The sequence below is a fragment of the Amblyraja radiata genome, chromosome 18, assembly GCF_010909765.2.
Source record: "Amblyraja radiata isolate CabotCenter1 chromosome 18, sAmbRad1.1.pri, whole genome shotgun sequence".
Taxonomy (NCBI): domain Eukaryota; kingdom Metazoa; phylum Chordata; class Chondrichthyes; order Rajiformes; family Rajidae; genus Amblyraja; species Amblyraja radiata.
Window position 1 is genome coordinate 31,104,498 of NC_045973.1, and position 15,938 is coordinate 31,120,435.

Below are 15,938 nucleotides of genomic sequence, written 5' to 3' on the forward strand. Positions count from 1 at the left end.
TTACATTCACTGCAGAAGTTACTGGGTTAAAAAAAGGGCGGGCGCCATAACTGATTTGGTTTCAGTTCATTCATAAACAAAGCTGTAGTAACGCAGCCTCATTCCGATTGGTTACACTCTCCAGCAACCATTAGATGTTGGAACGTTGAAGTATTAACGTTCGGGAACGTGCTATATCCGTCCATTGCGACGTCATTATCAATGTATCGAATTGTTACAACATATCAAAAACTGCTACACTTATATTCCAGGTAGCTAAGCAACACAATATATTTATATTAGGGCTCAACTCAACGGAGGAATTAGAGAGGTCTCCAGAATAGTTCGTATTTAGTCTTATTTCCTATCGTACCGATTATTTTATGTGACGGGCGAGTATATTAATTTAAATTTGTTATTTTAGGTAATGACAAGAAAACTGGTCACACAGAATAGTGCTCTGATCTAAAAATCATCAACCTGAATTATTGGCTCCTGTTTCTTTATCTCCACAGACGCTGGCTGACTTGATGAATACTCTGGTATTTTCATGTTCACTGGCTCTAGGAGTGAAATTAAGCCATTTGGTCCATCAAGTCTACTCTGCCATTCGATTATGGCTGATCTACCTTTTCCTCTAAAACCCCATTCACCTGCCATCACCCCTGACACCCAAGCAGAATATGAGGTGCCAAGCGCAGGCAGGTGGGACTAGTGTAGATGGGACATGTTGGTTGTTGTGGGCAAGTTGGGCCGAAGAGCCTGTTTCCACGCTGTGTAACTCTGAGACACACTAGTCCCACCTGCTCATGCTTGGCCTATAACCATCTAAACCTTGGCCAAACTCATCTATGCCAAACATGATGGTCCACCTAAGTCGGTCCCATTTTATCATATATGGCCCATATCCCTCTTTCCTATCGTTAGACTGTACTTTAGAGATACAGTGCAGAAACAGGCCCTTCGGCCACCGGGTTCATGCTGTCCATCGGTCACCCGTACACTCCAATTCTGTTATCCAAGTTTTTAATCCACTCCCTACACACTTGGGGTGCCAATTTAGAGAGGCCAATCACCCTACTCTGACTGATAGTTAGAAGCTCTCAGTGGTGGTATTGTCCTTGCACCTTCTCCATAGTCTATTTTTTATCACCACCCTGGAAGTAAAAAAGTTACCCCTTTGGTTCCTATTAAATGTTGTCCCTCTCACTTTAAACCTATGTTCACTGGGTCTTGATTCCCCTACATTTGGGTAGGAGACTCTGAATTCAACCTATTTATTCCTCATAATTTTGTACACATCTTTAAGTTCAGCCCTCAGCCTCCGGCACTCCCAGCAATAATGTTCCAGCCTACCCGACCGCTCCCTAAAGCTCAGGCTCCCGAGTCCTGGCAACATCCTCATAAAATGGATGGTAAAGAACAGGGAATGATGATTTTCTAAATTAACAGGATTTTGGTCAGGCCGCATTTGGAGTATTGTGTGCAGTTCTTGTCACCCCGGTAAGGTGTTGGGGGCTTTGGAGAGGGTGCAGAAGAGATTTACCAGAATGCTGCCTGGATTAGAATATATTAGTTATAAGGAAAAGTTGGATTGTTTTTCCTAGTGGCAGAAGCTGGGGGCAGACCTGATAGAGGTACTACATATAAAATTATGAGAGGCGTGGATAGGGTAGACGGTCAGAACCTTTATCCATAGGGTGGAAATGCCCAATACATGGGGGTATAGCTTTCAGGTGAGAGGGGCAGTTTAAAGATGCGTGGAGACCATTCCCTCCACAGATATTGCCTGAACCGTTAAGTTCCTCCCACACTTAGTGTTTTAGAATTCTATTCTCTCACAAATTCCTTTCTCCCAATTTATTTTCCACAGGTTCCTCCAGTACTTTGTTTTATTATGTTATGCGACTGATGTTCTATTGAGCTGAATGGGCATTTATAATTTTTTTTAATGTAGAATTCATATCAAATTAAAAAGACTTTTAGTGCAACTTTCCTTTTCAAATTGTTAAACAGTTGATGACTGACCATTGTCTCCCTCTTTAAGATCCTGTTCTCAATTGAAGATGACTGCTTATCAGCTGTGGGATCTATGGTCTCCCTTTGATGAAAGTTTCCAGTTTGTCGGATACAGTGCGCCTGCTTCTGGGAAACTGGATGGAGCGGAAGCGATTCAGGTGGCCTCGCCGTCAGACCAGGAGGTGGCCCTCTACCTGCAAGACAACGTCATAACCAATGATTGGAACCTCTTGGGCCTTCTCGCAGACGCGGGAAACATCAGTCCTGATATGTTGTGTTACTCTTGTGAAAACGAGCAGAACGCCAACACGGTCGTGTATAAACCCGAACCCGTCAAACTCAGCTCCGTGGATTCGGTGTTTGGATCACCCATCACCACCGGTGCACCAAAACTGGCGCGGGGCTTCCAAACTTCTGAAGGATCAGCCTTCACTGAGATCGCCAATGTTGGTTCCCAAACACCCACAGTAACCACACAATATAAAATTAATGTAATTGTGATGATTTACAGGCAATTCCTAAGGGTTGTCACCTTGATTTATACAGCCTATCAGAAGTGCTTTTACGTCTTGCAGCATCCAATTTAAGGCTGGCTTCCCGAGCGTATATTAAGTTTAACAGCACAATTGTTTTAAATTTCCAAAGTTTCTCACTTCTGATCCCATCAGTTAGAGAAGAGAACACACTGGCATTTCACCACAGCTGTATCTTTCCTTATAGGTATGAGTTCATGTGACAATCTTTCTGACAATAGGGTCTCCACACTAGACCTGCAGTGGGCATGCATGGTTTAATACAAGTTCACTATTATTGCTGTTTTTGTTCAGGGAAAAACTTGGTTGCGGTGATCATACAAAAAATAAAGATTCTTGGCCTAAAACAAGCTCACATGTTTCTTCTAGTCCCATCTTTGCACAAGACAAACCCAACTGGCATAAAATTCAATTAATTATGATGTAATAAAAATTAAGTTTAAGAGGCAATATTTTCAGAATAGTAAAAATAAAACAAATTTTTGTTACTTAAGCTTCTGGCCATTTTTGGATTTTAAAATATTATTTCATGATACTGAGGTTCATCCACAACTGAAAGGAAAGCATTAACTTTCTGTTTCCATCACATTGTCTTTCTCCACTGTGCAGTCACCGGGTTTGAAAGGGGTGTCATGCAATGAGAAGATGCTGCATTATGCTTTTCAACTATTCAAAGCCTGCCTTCTACACAGAAAGAAAGAAACTGTAAATTGGAATTTCATGTTCTTTCCCCTTCACAGTTCACAATGCAACAAGTCCAAAGGGCAGTGCACCAACAGAGTAGCTTTGATAATAGAGACAGTGAGACTACAGATGCTGGAAACTTGAGCTAAAAAAAAACAAAACCCGCAAACTGCTGTAGGAATTCAGTGGGTCATGCAGCATCTGTGAAGGGAAAGGATCAGATGCATCACGGGTTGGGAAGATCAGTCTGGAGAAGGGTCTCAACCCAATGCATTGTCTGTAGTTTCGATGCAGATGAGTTACGGGTAAATAGAATGTGCATCCATACAGATGCCCTTATTATGGATAATACAACTTGATTTTGGAGGAATACTAAGCATTGGTCCACTCATAAGTTTAGCAGATTCCTTCACCCGTTTTGGAAGTTCTGTAATCAAGCTCCATCTTAAAGCATTCATTGCTTTCTTTTTGCCTTTCAGTGAAAATGGAGAACCTAGTTTAGCTGGGTCAGTTTCAAGTCAACATCTTATAAGAGAGAAGGCACATGCAAAGGCATATCTACTCTGCAAGCCCCAGGTGTTGGACAGATCAATCCCAAATACTTCCTACACTGTATTATATATGTTACTGCTTCCTGGTTGCAATGGTTAGCAATTAAACAAATTTAGGGGATATACTGGAGCATCTTTCTAAGCAAAAACATGTATTCCCAATTATTTTTTTAAATTACACAAGTAGGAAATTCACTAAAAGTAAAACTTTAATTTTAATTTTATACAGTGTAAAACTTGTTAACAACCGTTTACAATTATAAAGCTCATAATAATAAACAAACTGAGTTGAGCAGCATAGAACCGATTCCAATAGTAATTCCTTATTTACATTTATTTAAATGACGAAAGAGGGCATTTCAGCAAAATTGGACAATTATTTACTGTAGATTGGTTTATGCATGCAACCAATCATATATAGCCATAACCATCCATGAACAATCAGAACCAGTCCCAAGATCAACCTTCTGTTCATGTGAAGCAAAGCTCCAATATATTTCAACTGAATCCATTATTTAATGAAAAAATATTGCCTTCTAAGTATCACTCTTGTAATATGACAGTCTACCTGATATAATATCTGATTGCCAATTAAATAAATGTTGTAATGTTAACCCTAAACACAAATTAGTCACCGTGACGGATACTAGAATGGCATAATGAGCTTTCACCAAAGATTGCCATTTATAAAGCTCTTCTTTAGTCTGCTAATAAATGTAATTTCATCTTTATTCTGCAATTTTTGCTAAGACTATTGCTATGAAAATCTGAAATACTGAAATGAGATTTATTTCAATTTCAAAATGTAGCCGATACATACAGATAAGTAAAATTTGAAGGTTAAGAAACTGAAGAAATTTATGGCTGGTTCGTTTAAATGATGAGCAAAACAAAATAATAGGGTATATATTGTACTCCGTTTCTATCAAAGCCACCTGTTAAATTAAACCATTGCAACGTGGTACACCATCTATGAAAACGACAACAAAGAAACGTTAATTTATGTAGTTAATAAATATCAAGTCAAGGAACAGAAACATTTCAGAAAATGTCCCGATCCAACAAACTACAAATGTTTAAAAATCCCTGGTGTCAGTTCAAAGTATTGAGCGTTTGGTCTCGAGATACAGTGCAAAAAATGTTGCACACTTGCACTACCTTACACACACTAGGGACAATTTACAATTTTTACCAAACTAATTAACCTGCAATCCTGTATGCCGTTGGATAAATACCAAGGTATGTTATTTAAGTCTCAAAGCGCCAAATAATTTTGATTATTCACAGTTCAAAACCTATAAGCAGTTGTGAATATCATACAAATGAGCAATGTATGGCAAGACATGACCTGCATCTCTGCATGCCCAAAATTCTGGTTGATTATCAATTAATTCTTGAAATGCTTTAATGCATCTAAAAGAACTGGGTTCATTAAAGATGATATTTTAAACACAAAGCAATTCCAAAGATTGTATCAGATTATCCTGACCTTCCTACACACAATCCATAGCAAAAGTTGGGCAGGATATCTGCTCCTCGACAAAACTAGCAATTGATAGATGACTTTCATTGACCAGATATGTCTTTGCTTTCAATTGGCTCTTCCTTTGTGGCAATGCCTAACATTCACTTGGGTCTTGTCCACGATATCAGAGCCAAGAAACCAAAATGGAGAACAGTGGACCGCCTTCGACGATGTGCCACGGGGCATTGCATAGGCTCTCTGTTCCCCATCACAACATATCTGAATTTCAATTTAAATTCAAATTTCAATCATGAAATTGAGAGTTCAAATACCAATCATCGTGGTACATTTAATAAGAACAAGGATATGGAATATCAATGGACTGTGATGAATAATCAACAACATTAAAAGAAGAGGCTGAAGATAAATGTATATTTATATAAAATGAACAGCAAGTTTGAACTAAAGGTTTTGTTCTTTCACTTCCCGTTCTAAACTCAACTTGACATTCACTCCAAATGTCTGTCCCCATTATTGTTCACACCATTAGCTGATTTCTTAACTCTCACATTCCCACATCATTTGTGCACCAAATCCACCAGTGACTCCCAACCTACAATCCTTGTCTCCATCCAGTAGCCTCAGCAAAAATCAAGGCCTTCCAGGATGGGTCCTAAAGATCAGCTTGTCAAAACATAAGAAGGAGATGGTATTGGAATTTCTAACAAACCCCATAAACACCTCTGGACCATCGTCGGCAGCTGTGAATGCAACGCGAGGTGAACCCCAGGTAGAAATTTAACGTGTTCTTTAAAGTGCATTGATAATGCTTCATTTGTTGGTCTTCCCGCAATGTCCTGGATAAGTCATTAATGTGGCTGCTTCAGGGAACATGAAGAGTATGTAGGGTGGGACTGGACTCCAGTTGTGAGACAAACACAGTAAAATTGGTAAGATTCCTTTTCAGAAGAGCCATGGACATTCCAATTGTTTTCTTGATCTTTATTCCCCCTCAGTAACGGCCTAGAAATGACCAGATTAATAGAATTAACATCACATTTCCATTTATGGAATTGGAATTTACAAAATTCCTCATCAGGTTATTTCAACCCATCCTCCACACCATTCATAATGAAGAATGAGGAACGTACCTGCTTCCTCACCAAAACCTTTTAAGGCGTGGAACCACTTATTCAATGAGCAGAAATGAAAATCATAGCGGCATATTGTAATTTATGACCCAGTGCCCACACTGCAGAGTATTCAAGGGAAATAAAGGGCTTTAGAGCAATCTGAAATGGATAGGAATTGAACTGCAGATGCTAATTTATACCAAAGATAGACACAAAATGCTGGAGTAACTCACTGGGTCAGGCAGCATCTCTGGAGAAAATGAAGGATTCGGTTCCGACCTGAAACATCATCTATCCATTTTTCCCCAGAGATGCTGACTGGCCCGCAGAGTTACTCCAGCATTTGGTGTCTATCTAAGGATATGAAAGGAACTCTATGAACGCAAAACTGTCAATTTCTATTTAAACCTAAAGTTAAAATATATGAATAAGCAGTTCCAACTTTATTCTAACTGGAATCAGATCATTTATTGGGCTCCGATAGCATTATCACAATTAAATTCTTATGCACAGTGGCGCAGCTGGTAGTGCCGCTGCCTCACAGCGTCAGCGACCCGGGTTTGATGCAGACCCTGGGTGCTGTCTGTGTGGAGTTTGCACGTTCTCCCTGTGGCCACGTGGGTTTCTTCTCGGTGTTTTAGTTTAGAGGTGCGCCGGTTTCCTCCCCAATCCCAAAGATGTTTCAGTTTGTAGATTAATTGACCCCCGTAAATTGCCTCTAGTGTGCAGGAAGTTGATGCAAAAGTGGGATAACGTAGAACTAGTGTGATCAATGGTCAGCGTGGACTTTGTAGGCCGAAGGGTCTGTTTCCATGCTGTCTTTCCATGAATCAATCAAAAACTAAAAAGTCAGATATTCAAGAACTGTGATCTCCTGTCTCATCATGGAGAGATTGTGCATTATGGCCAATCACATCAAACATTACTCAGGAGGTACATTCATCCCAGTCTATCATTAATTCTGATTCCCCATAGGTGCACAGATATATGTGTTTTTATTAAAATCATTGTAAGTATGCCTTGAAACCCACAGAACTGAATGGTCAAGCTATGAAAGCCTAAAGAGGAATGATACACAATGATTAAACTATGCAGCATCAGTTGGAGTTAAACTCTTTATCGTATGTTGGGATGGGGCTCATCCAGATGAGAAGTCACAGATCTCAAAATACCAATTTTTAAGACTAACCCTCTGGCCTAAAGATTGGCCAAGGTATTACGAAACAACCAGAAGTCAGGCGAGATATAGCCTGGCTGATTGAATTAATTCTACATAGAGCAATCAGTAAACATCTGTAATTGCTTTGTGTCTCAGCATGAATATTGTTAATAAAGACCTAGTCGCTGTCAGAGTCTTCGGCATCCCTTGTAGCTTTCCTTACGTTGGATTCACATTCATCATTCTCTTCCTCCTCTACCTCCTGCAAGAAAACAAACAAATTGTACAGCATTCTCCTCTGCAGATAATTAATGATTCACACTTCGAGCTCTAGTCTCTCCCCAGTTACTCTCTGTCCCTTAATATACTCTCTGTGTACCCCATCAATATTACTTCCTAATGTAATCTCTTTGGATTCTCCAAAATGTTCTTTCCTTATGTCCTGACATACACTCCTCCAGTGATGCACTAGATTCCTGATGACTCTATCTGAACCATGCTCTTTTTTCTGATCATATGTCTCGTCATGCAGGGTTACCTATTCCTGCACCCTTGCTCTTCACTCCAGCAGGAACGTGGAGATCTTGAACTCTCCCTAACACACTTTTAAAATCCCACCACTTGCCCAATGTCCCTTTGTCTGCAAACAACCTACTCCAATCACCCGTTACTGGCTCCTGTCTATTACCGCCAAAATTCAATTTGAAACTTCAACTTCTGCAACAGTTCAGTCTTTTTCCGTAACTATTTTAAAATTAATAGAACGATGGCTGTTTGCCCCAAAGTCCTTCCCCATTGACGCCACAGTCACTTGCCCTGCCATACTTCCCAAGAGTAGGGAAAGCTTTTGCCCTCTTCCTTTGAGGGTCCTCTATATATCACCTGTGGAAACCTTCCTGAACACGTTTAACAAATTCCACCCCTTCTAAGCACTATGGCAGTCCCAGTCTGCATTTAATAAATTAAAATCCCCAACTATTGCAACCCTATTATCCTTGCAGCTCTGCACAATCTTCCTGCATATTTGTTCCTTTCATTCTCATTTGTAGGGCCTGTGGTACAATTCCAGCAAGGTAAGTTATTTCTTCGCTCCACCCATTAAAACTCACTGAATGATTCCTCAGTAACTTTGTCTCGGATTATTGCTGTGATATTCTCCTTCATCAAAAATGCAGCTTCTCTTTCTTTGTTTCTGTCAATTCTATCCCACAAGAATCACCTGCAGCCTGTCTGTTTCACTTATCCATGCTCCAAATTCATCCACCTTGCCTGTCAGGCCTCTAGCAGTGACATGAATGCAATTTAATCCAACAAATGAATGCAATTTGATGCTCCTGCCTGTCTTGTCAACTGAATTTGCTGTCATTGACTTCTGTAGAAAATTCCAGTGTCTGTATCACTGCTGCTTTAGATCCCATGCATCTTCCAATCTAGATTAACCCCTTCCCTAAGACACTAACGAATCTGTCCACCAGGATATTGGTTACCCTCTCCCTTCAGCCGAGTTTCACGGTATCACCTTCCTTGAGCTTGGTTACATTCTTGACACCTTGTTGTTGATATCTGAAGCTTCAGATTAGAATGCAACTTTCTAACCCAGGCCCAAGCATTAGAAACCTATTCCACGGATTTAAACGACCTAATTATCTTGCTTATTGTTATCCATTAAAATAAATGCAATTTTTAAATAAGCTGATAACCACATCCAAGTATTAATTGATCATCTCATCAGCTGGTCCAATATTATGTCTTAAATAGGCACTTACTTTGTTATGGTCCTCGTCTCAATACAAACACACTCCTAGAGCTTACCTCTTCCATATCGTCTTCAGGTAACTGTGATTCTTCATCACCTCCACTCTCCTCCTGGGATTGCTGGGTTAAAATCTCTTCTCCCTGTTCAATAAAAGGAGTCAACTCCGTGAAGACACACAGAACTGCAGATGCTGGTTTATCAAAAAAAACCCATAAAATGCTGGAGGAACTCAATAGGTCCGGTCTGGAAGGAATGGTTAGGCGATGTTTCGGGTCAGGACCCCTTTTCAGAATTATTGTAGCAAGGAGGAAGAAAGCTGGAAAAGATGTGGGGATGGGAAAAAGACCGGGCGATCGCTGAATGCTGGTGAAGGGGGATTTGTTTGGTAGATGGGTGGACAAAGGCTAGAGATGAAAATAAGACAAAAGGGTGTGAGATAAGGAGGGCAGAGAATAGTGAAATGTAAAGCCAGAGGAAAGGATATAGGTGGAATGGGACATGGGGAGAGGAATACAGAAGGTCTGTATTGTGGAAGAAATGCGTGTATACCCAGATGTGAAACAGGGAGGAGATGTGGTGGAAGGGTGGAGGGAGGAGTGATGTTATCTAAAATTGGAAAATTCAATCTTCATACCGTAGTGTTGTATACCACCTAACCAGAATATGATGTGCTGTTCCTTTGTGCACTTTGTTTTTTCCAATGAGAGGCCTTCATTTTGACACATTGCTCAAGGCACATATTAGCAATTTCCAAAGTAGAGTGGTGAAATGCACTGCCAGGGATGGCAGAGGTGATTATCAAGGCATTTAAGAGGTTTTCAGATTCAGATTCACATTTATTGTCGCATGCACCAATTAAGGTACAGTGATATTTGAGTTACCACGCTGCCATACAACTAAAAGAACACAAGACAATGAAAAAGAACGATAGAACTGAACATAAACATCCACCACAGTGATCACTGTGATGGAAGGCAATAAAGTTCAGTCAGTCTTCCTCCTTTTTAGATCAGCACAAGGATACACAGGGAATACAGGGATATGGATCACGTGCGGGCAGAGATTAGATTCGCTTGGCATGGTGTTTGGCACAAACAGAATGGTTTCTGTGCTCCATTGTTCTGTAAAAATATTCGGCCTCTCTCAAGGGAACCTACTATTTGCTCATAGTTAACTAATAAATTAATAAATAAGATTTCTCAGGATTGTCCTTCTGCATGATAATCAACCACACGAGGAATAATGTAGAACCCCATTTGCCCATAGAGAATATAGGAGGCACAGGACAGTTTTCAGTCAATGTTTGACAAAACTAGACATCTGGGTTGGTAGAGTAACATCAGAACAAGGTCCACCACTGTAGTTATTTTCAGACCAATACTTGGACATCTGAAGTGTCCTCATTCAAACTGAGAAACAGGTGGCATTAAGGGGTGATCTTATAGAGGTGTAAAAAATCATGAGAGGAAATAGATCAGGTTGACGCACAGAATCTCTTGCCCAGAGTAGGGGAATTGAGAACCAGAGGACATAGGTTTAAGTTGAAGGGGAAAAGGTTTAATACGAATCGGAGGGGGTAACTATTTCGCACAAAGGGTGGTGGGTGTATGGAATGAGCTGCCAGAGGAGGTAGTTGAGGCAGAGACTATTGTAACGTTTAAGAAACATTTAGACAGGTGCATGGATAGGATAGGTTTAGAGGCATATGGGTCAAACGCAGTCAAGTGGGACTAGTGCAGATAGGACATGTTGGGTCGGTGTGGGCAAGTTGGGCTGAAGGGCCTGTATGACTCTACGTGGTGGGAAATAGCAAGTGTGAATCATACTCATCAGCAGCATAAGTTATTTAGAAAGAAACAGGTGGTGAAATAGATCAGGAAATGGTGATGTTGGATACTTTTGTGGGGTATTAACTAGATGCTGAGAATGTAAGAGATGTGAAGCAGGAAGGACCAACAGCATTGAAATCCAGGGAAACAATAAGTTTGAAGGGATGCTCATGTGTTAATTTAGGAGGGAGGTGGGTAACATTGAAGAGAATATTTGAAGCTGCGGAGCTGAAATGGCAACTTTCTAACCTAGGGGCAATCAAGGTCAAATGTAAGAGAGACAGAATAAGCACGTGACAATTAACAGAATATACTATTTTGACAAACTTACAAATAAATCTGTACTTTAAAAAAAAAATATATATATATATATATATATATATATATATATATATATATATATATATATATATATATATATATATATATATATATATATATATATAAATCTAATCATATATATCTAAATCTAATCACCTGCAGGTCTCTGTTTTTGAGGTTTCCTAGCCAGAATGCCTCTTGGCATTTGTTGATGGTCAACATTGCTTTAACTCGATACACAAATAATTCCAACAGCTTCTTCAACAGTGGGACATGATTGGTCAGATTAGTATCCTGGTTGATCTACAAATTAACCATAGGGGAGAGAAAGGCAATTTTAAATTACAACAAAATTCGTGCTCTGCAGATAAGAGTTATTAATTTTGGCAGCGCCAAAACGTGGCGACAAGTGTACTGACTAGGCAAAGTCAGCTATATAATTTTACTATGTTTCTATGCAAAACAGAGCATTTCATTGTACCTAGGTACATGTGATAATCAAGTATCATTGCATCATTGATACTGTGAGATATTAGTAATTAAAATATTATAATCATAAAATTATTATAATTATATATGGGCTTTAAGAATGGCAAGGACATTGTGGGCTGTACAATTCTATGACTCTAGAACTCAAACAACGCAAAATGCATTATGATTTTGTCTTCATTGACATTTTGTAAAATCGGTTCAGATACGGATACAGATACATTTCCCCACAAGTTCATCACAGGGCTCTCGCTTAACATTTTTCCCCTGTTGCCAGCCGGGCAACCTTGGCAGCTTTTTAGGTTGCCAAATGACAGTTTAGGTGGTCATTTAAGATGGCTTGCATGACGCGTGCGACAATGTGCTCGGATAAAGCGCGTAGTTACCAGTCAGAATTATACTCAATGAAGCATTCATATATTATTTCTGCTTCAAATAAAGTCACAAACTAAACATTCACCAATCAAGACATGATATATCCCACAATGACATGCAGCAAAATTATAAGACAGTATCTCAACTCTTTTTACACATTGTAGTTAATGCAATTTCTATTAGTTCTTTCCACTTCCAAACAAAAATGTTTGGATTATTCAGCGTATGATCAACCTGTGTCAATAAATCCTGGACCATGGTAACATAAATGCGTAAGTATACTTGTGAATGTTGCTCATTAAATAACTACAGTACTGATACTCCATAGTAAGAGCATTGATTTGCCGTTAAAATGAATTCTGTAATAACGTGTCAACGATAGCAGTGACAATCGAACACTGCGGTTTTAATGTTTCACGTGTTCACAATTTAATTAATCCATCTTTATGGATTAAAACAAATAATAACATTGGGAATTAAAACACATTTGATTGCATTCCGTTATCAAACATAGTCAATATTCGCTCTGAAGACATTTCCAGGACAATAGGGTCAGGGAAGGGGGTGTGTGTGAATCAGTGCGGGGTGGATAGATGGCCGGTGGTGGGGGGGGGGGGGGGGGGGGGGGGGGGTTAGAAGGCAGTCGGTGCAGATTGGATGGATTGAGGCAGGTGAATTAGTACGTGTTGGTTGGAGTAGGTAAAATTGTGAGGGGAGAGCACGGGGGATATCAGTGGTGTTGAATGGGGGGTCAGTACGGGATGGATTGGGGTAGACAAAAGTGCTGGAGAAACTCAGCAGATGGGGCAGCATCTATGGAGTGAAGGAAATAGGCAACGTTTCTGGTCGAGACCCTTCTTCAGTGTTCCCCCCATTCTTCTTGAATGGGAGGATCAGCACAGGATGGATGGGGGGGGGGGCAGCGCAGGATGAATTGGGGGGGGGGGGTGGGGTTCAGTACAGGGTGGATCGGAAGGTCTGTGCAGGATGAATGGGAAATCACTACAGGATGAATGGGGGAAGGTGCAGGGTAAATGGAGGGTGGGTCAGTATGGGATGAATGCGTGGATTAGTACAGGATGGATGGGGATCAGTACAGGATGGATGGAGAAGTGCAGGATGGATGGGAAAGGGGTAAGTACGGGGTGAATTGGGGAACCAGTGCAGGGTGGATGGGGGGGGCGGCAGGAGAATTAATGCGAGGTGGATAGGGAGATCAGCGCAGGATGAATAGATTGGGGGGGGGGGGGGGAGATGGGAAGGGGAGCGCAGGGGATGTCAGTGAGGACTAAATAGAGGAGGGAATGGGGATCAGTGCGGAGGGGTCACAGGATAAGGGGTGGTGGAGGGGGCGTACAAGAGAGAGAGAGAGAGAGAGAGAGAGAGGGGGGGGAGTTGGGAGTCAGCGCTCCTCGGACAACATCGCCCTGCTGCCTTGGCCGTTGGGATTTCCTCGCCACCGCCTACCTCCTCCGCCAGCCAACAGCAAGGTGCGGGGCTGAGCGGTGCAGCTCAAAGATCAGGATCTATGGTGCTGCTGCTTCAGAAGTTTCGGAGTGAATGACGGCCGCGACAGCAATCTCGCTAACGGCAAAAACCGCTTTCAAAACAAACCCCTCCCGCACGCTGAGGCCTCCCCCTCCCTCCCTCCTCCCGGCCTCGGCGTGCGGGAGGGTTTTTTTTTTTTTAAAGCGCCGTTAGCAGCAAAGATCCTATAGCGGAGCTCTGCTATAAGATCTTTGGTTAGCGGGTTTGCAAGCAGCGGCTCTTATCAGGGCGGGCGGGGTGCAGGAGGAGGAGATGGAGCCGCTGTTCTAGGCCCGTCATTCGCTGCGACCCTTCGTCACCCCGCACCTAGTATCTTGCCCACGCAATACAGCCGTCACCGCCGACACAAAACGTCGCGTTCCTTTTCTCCAGAGATGCTGCCTGGCACGCGGAGTTACTCCAGTTTTTTGTGTCTATCTTCGGTACAAACCAGTATCTGGTTGCCAAGCCGGGCAAAATGACTCGGTGTTTAGGTTGCCGGGCGGCGCTTTGAGTGGTCAATGGCACCCGGGCAACCGTTAATTTCGAGCCCTGCATCATTCATGTCACTTAAATGATCTTTAGGGATCTTCATGAATTAGTTTAGTATAGAGATACAGCGTGGAAACAGGCCCTTCGGCCCATCGGGTCGAACAATGATAACCCTACACTAGCAATATTCCACACACTAGTGACAATTTACAAGTTTTACTGAAGCCAATGAACCTGTGCGTCTTTCAACTGTGGAAGGAGACTGGAGCACCCAGGGAAAACCCACGCGGTCACAGGGAAAACGTACAAATTCTGTACAGACAGCACCCATAGTCAGGATTGGAACCGGGTCTCTGAAGCTGCAAAGCAGCAGCTCTACAGCTGTGCCACCCCAATTGTAACTGCTTATTGTAATTAAATTGATCAAACCTATACAAAATTGACTAAAATTTGCAGCAGAGTTTGCGTCTCAATCTAGTTTCTCTTACAATAAATTTGAACATATCAAGAAATCTGGCTGAACCAATTGCTTGCAACTTGACCACCTTATATAATACAGTGATACCTTGCTGTGTCCACACATATGGTGCAACTGACGGGTGCTCAGCTGTAGAGTTTTCAGCAAACTATGAACGTCATCCTATAAGGAAAAAAAAAAAAAAAAGACATCTCAGGGCACAGATATAAAATATAGGAGAAAATAAAATATATAATTCAAAAATTGTAAAATAAAATAGCTTTGTAAAAGTGAATTTAAAACATAATTTATGGCTCCTTCTTAACCAACTATATGTAACATTTAGAAGCTTAATAGAGTTCTCCACTGATCATTATCAAATGTTCTCGAGTAGCACAATGAGCAGGGATATCATAATTTCAGTGAGGAACCTGTGCTTCATAACTTTAATTGACCTTGACAAAAGAGGTCTGAAAGAAACGTAGGCAATGATTCAGTGCAGGCACTAAAAGCAGGTCGTGATCTTAAGCAGGCAACCATTGAATGGTATCACCAGAGGTTCAGTAGAAAATTGCTTGAAGAAAGTCTGAAGAAATAGCAGAGGGAAATGAATATTGTAAAACATAATTTAGAAAGATTCGACTGTGCCTGGCATTTCTCCAGTCCATTTTAAAGACCTGTAGACTATTATCAAAATAAACATATGAAATCCCTTTTCCTGGAATGATCTTCAGTGTTTTGCAAACTTTGTATGTTTAAATGAATTGCCACGCCAGAATGCCACTCAATCTGAACAGACAATTGTGGCTGGAAGTGTGTAGTTGAGAGGCATCTGTACTGCTGAAGATGCTAACTGCAGGAGATACTATATCAAGCCCTGATCATCCCTCTCGACTGGGACTATTTCAAAGAGAAATTAGGAGCACTATCCCTCAAGTACCTTGGGCAATACTGATCACTTAATCATGGTGCTGGTTGTGAGACCTAGCCTTGAACAACCGTGTGCTTTAGACTGTAGAGATACAGCGTGAAAACAAGCCCTTTGGCCCACTAAGTCCGGGCTGACCAACGATCACGCCATGCACCAGCACTAACCTACATACTAGGGACAATTTACATGTCAATTAACCCACAAACCTGTACGTCTTTGAGGTGTGGGAAGAAACCGA

At 41.3% G+C, this 15,938-nt stretch overlaps 2 protein-coding genes across 4 annotated transcripts in view; one reads left to right on the top strand and one right to left on the bottom strand.

The window, feature by feature from the left end:
* Window positions 1-2,032: 2,032 nt before the first annotated feature.
* Window positions 2,033-2,943, top strand: fancd2os (FANCD2 opposite strand). Its single transcript, XM_033037043.1, has one exon. The coding sequence runs from the start codon at window positions 2,046-2,048 to the stop codon at window positions 2,583-2,585; it is 540 nt and encodes a 179-aa protein (XP_032892934.1). The 5' UTR covers window positions 2,033-2,045; the 3' UTR covers window positions 2,586-2,943.
* Window positions 2,580-15,938, bottom strand: part of fancd2 (FA complementation group D2) — a 93,130-nt gene continuing 79,771 nt past the window's right edge. Inside the window, exons 40-45 of one of the 3 annotated variants that reach the window (XR_004414673.1) lie at window positions 14,878-14,952; window positions 11,586-11,732; window positions 9,336-9,419; window positions 7,702-7,785; window positions 5,579-6,254; window positions 2,580-2,591 (exon numbers count right to left, since the gene is read on the bottom strand). Coding sequence is in view for 2 of the 3 variants with exons in the window: in XM_033037042.1 (XP_032892933.1) it covers window positions 7,702-7,785; window positions 9,336-9,419; window positions 11,586-11,732; window positions 14,878-14,952 (390 nt within the window). In the remaining variant the exon portion in view is untranslated. Of the gene's footprint in view, window positions 2,592-3,957; window positions 6,255-7,701; window positions 7,786-9,335; window positions 9,420-11,585; window positions 11,733-14,877; window positions 14,953-15,938 lie in introns of those variants that run through there. The other 2 variants (XM_033037042.1, XM_033037041.1) reach the window with 2 other exon arrangements.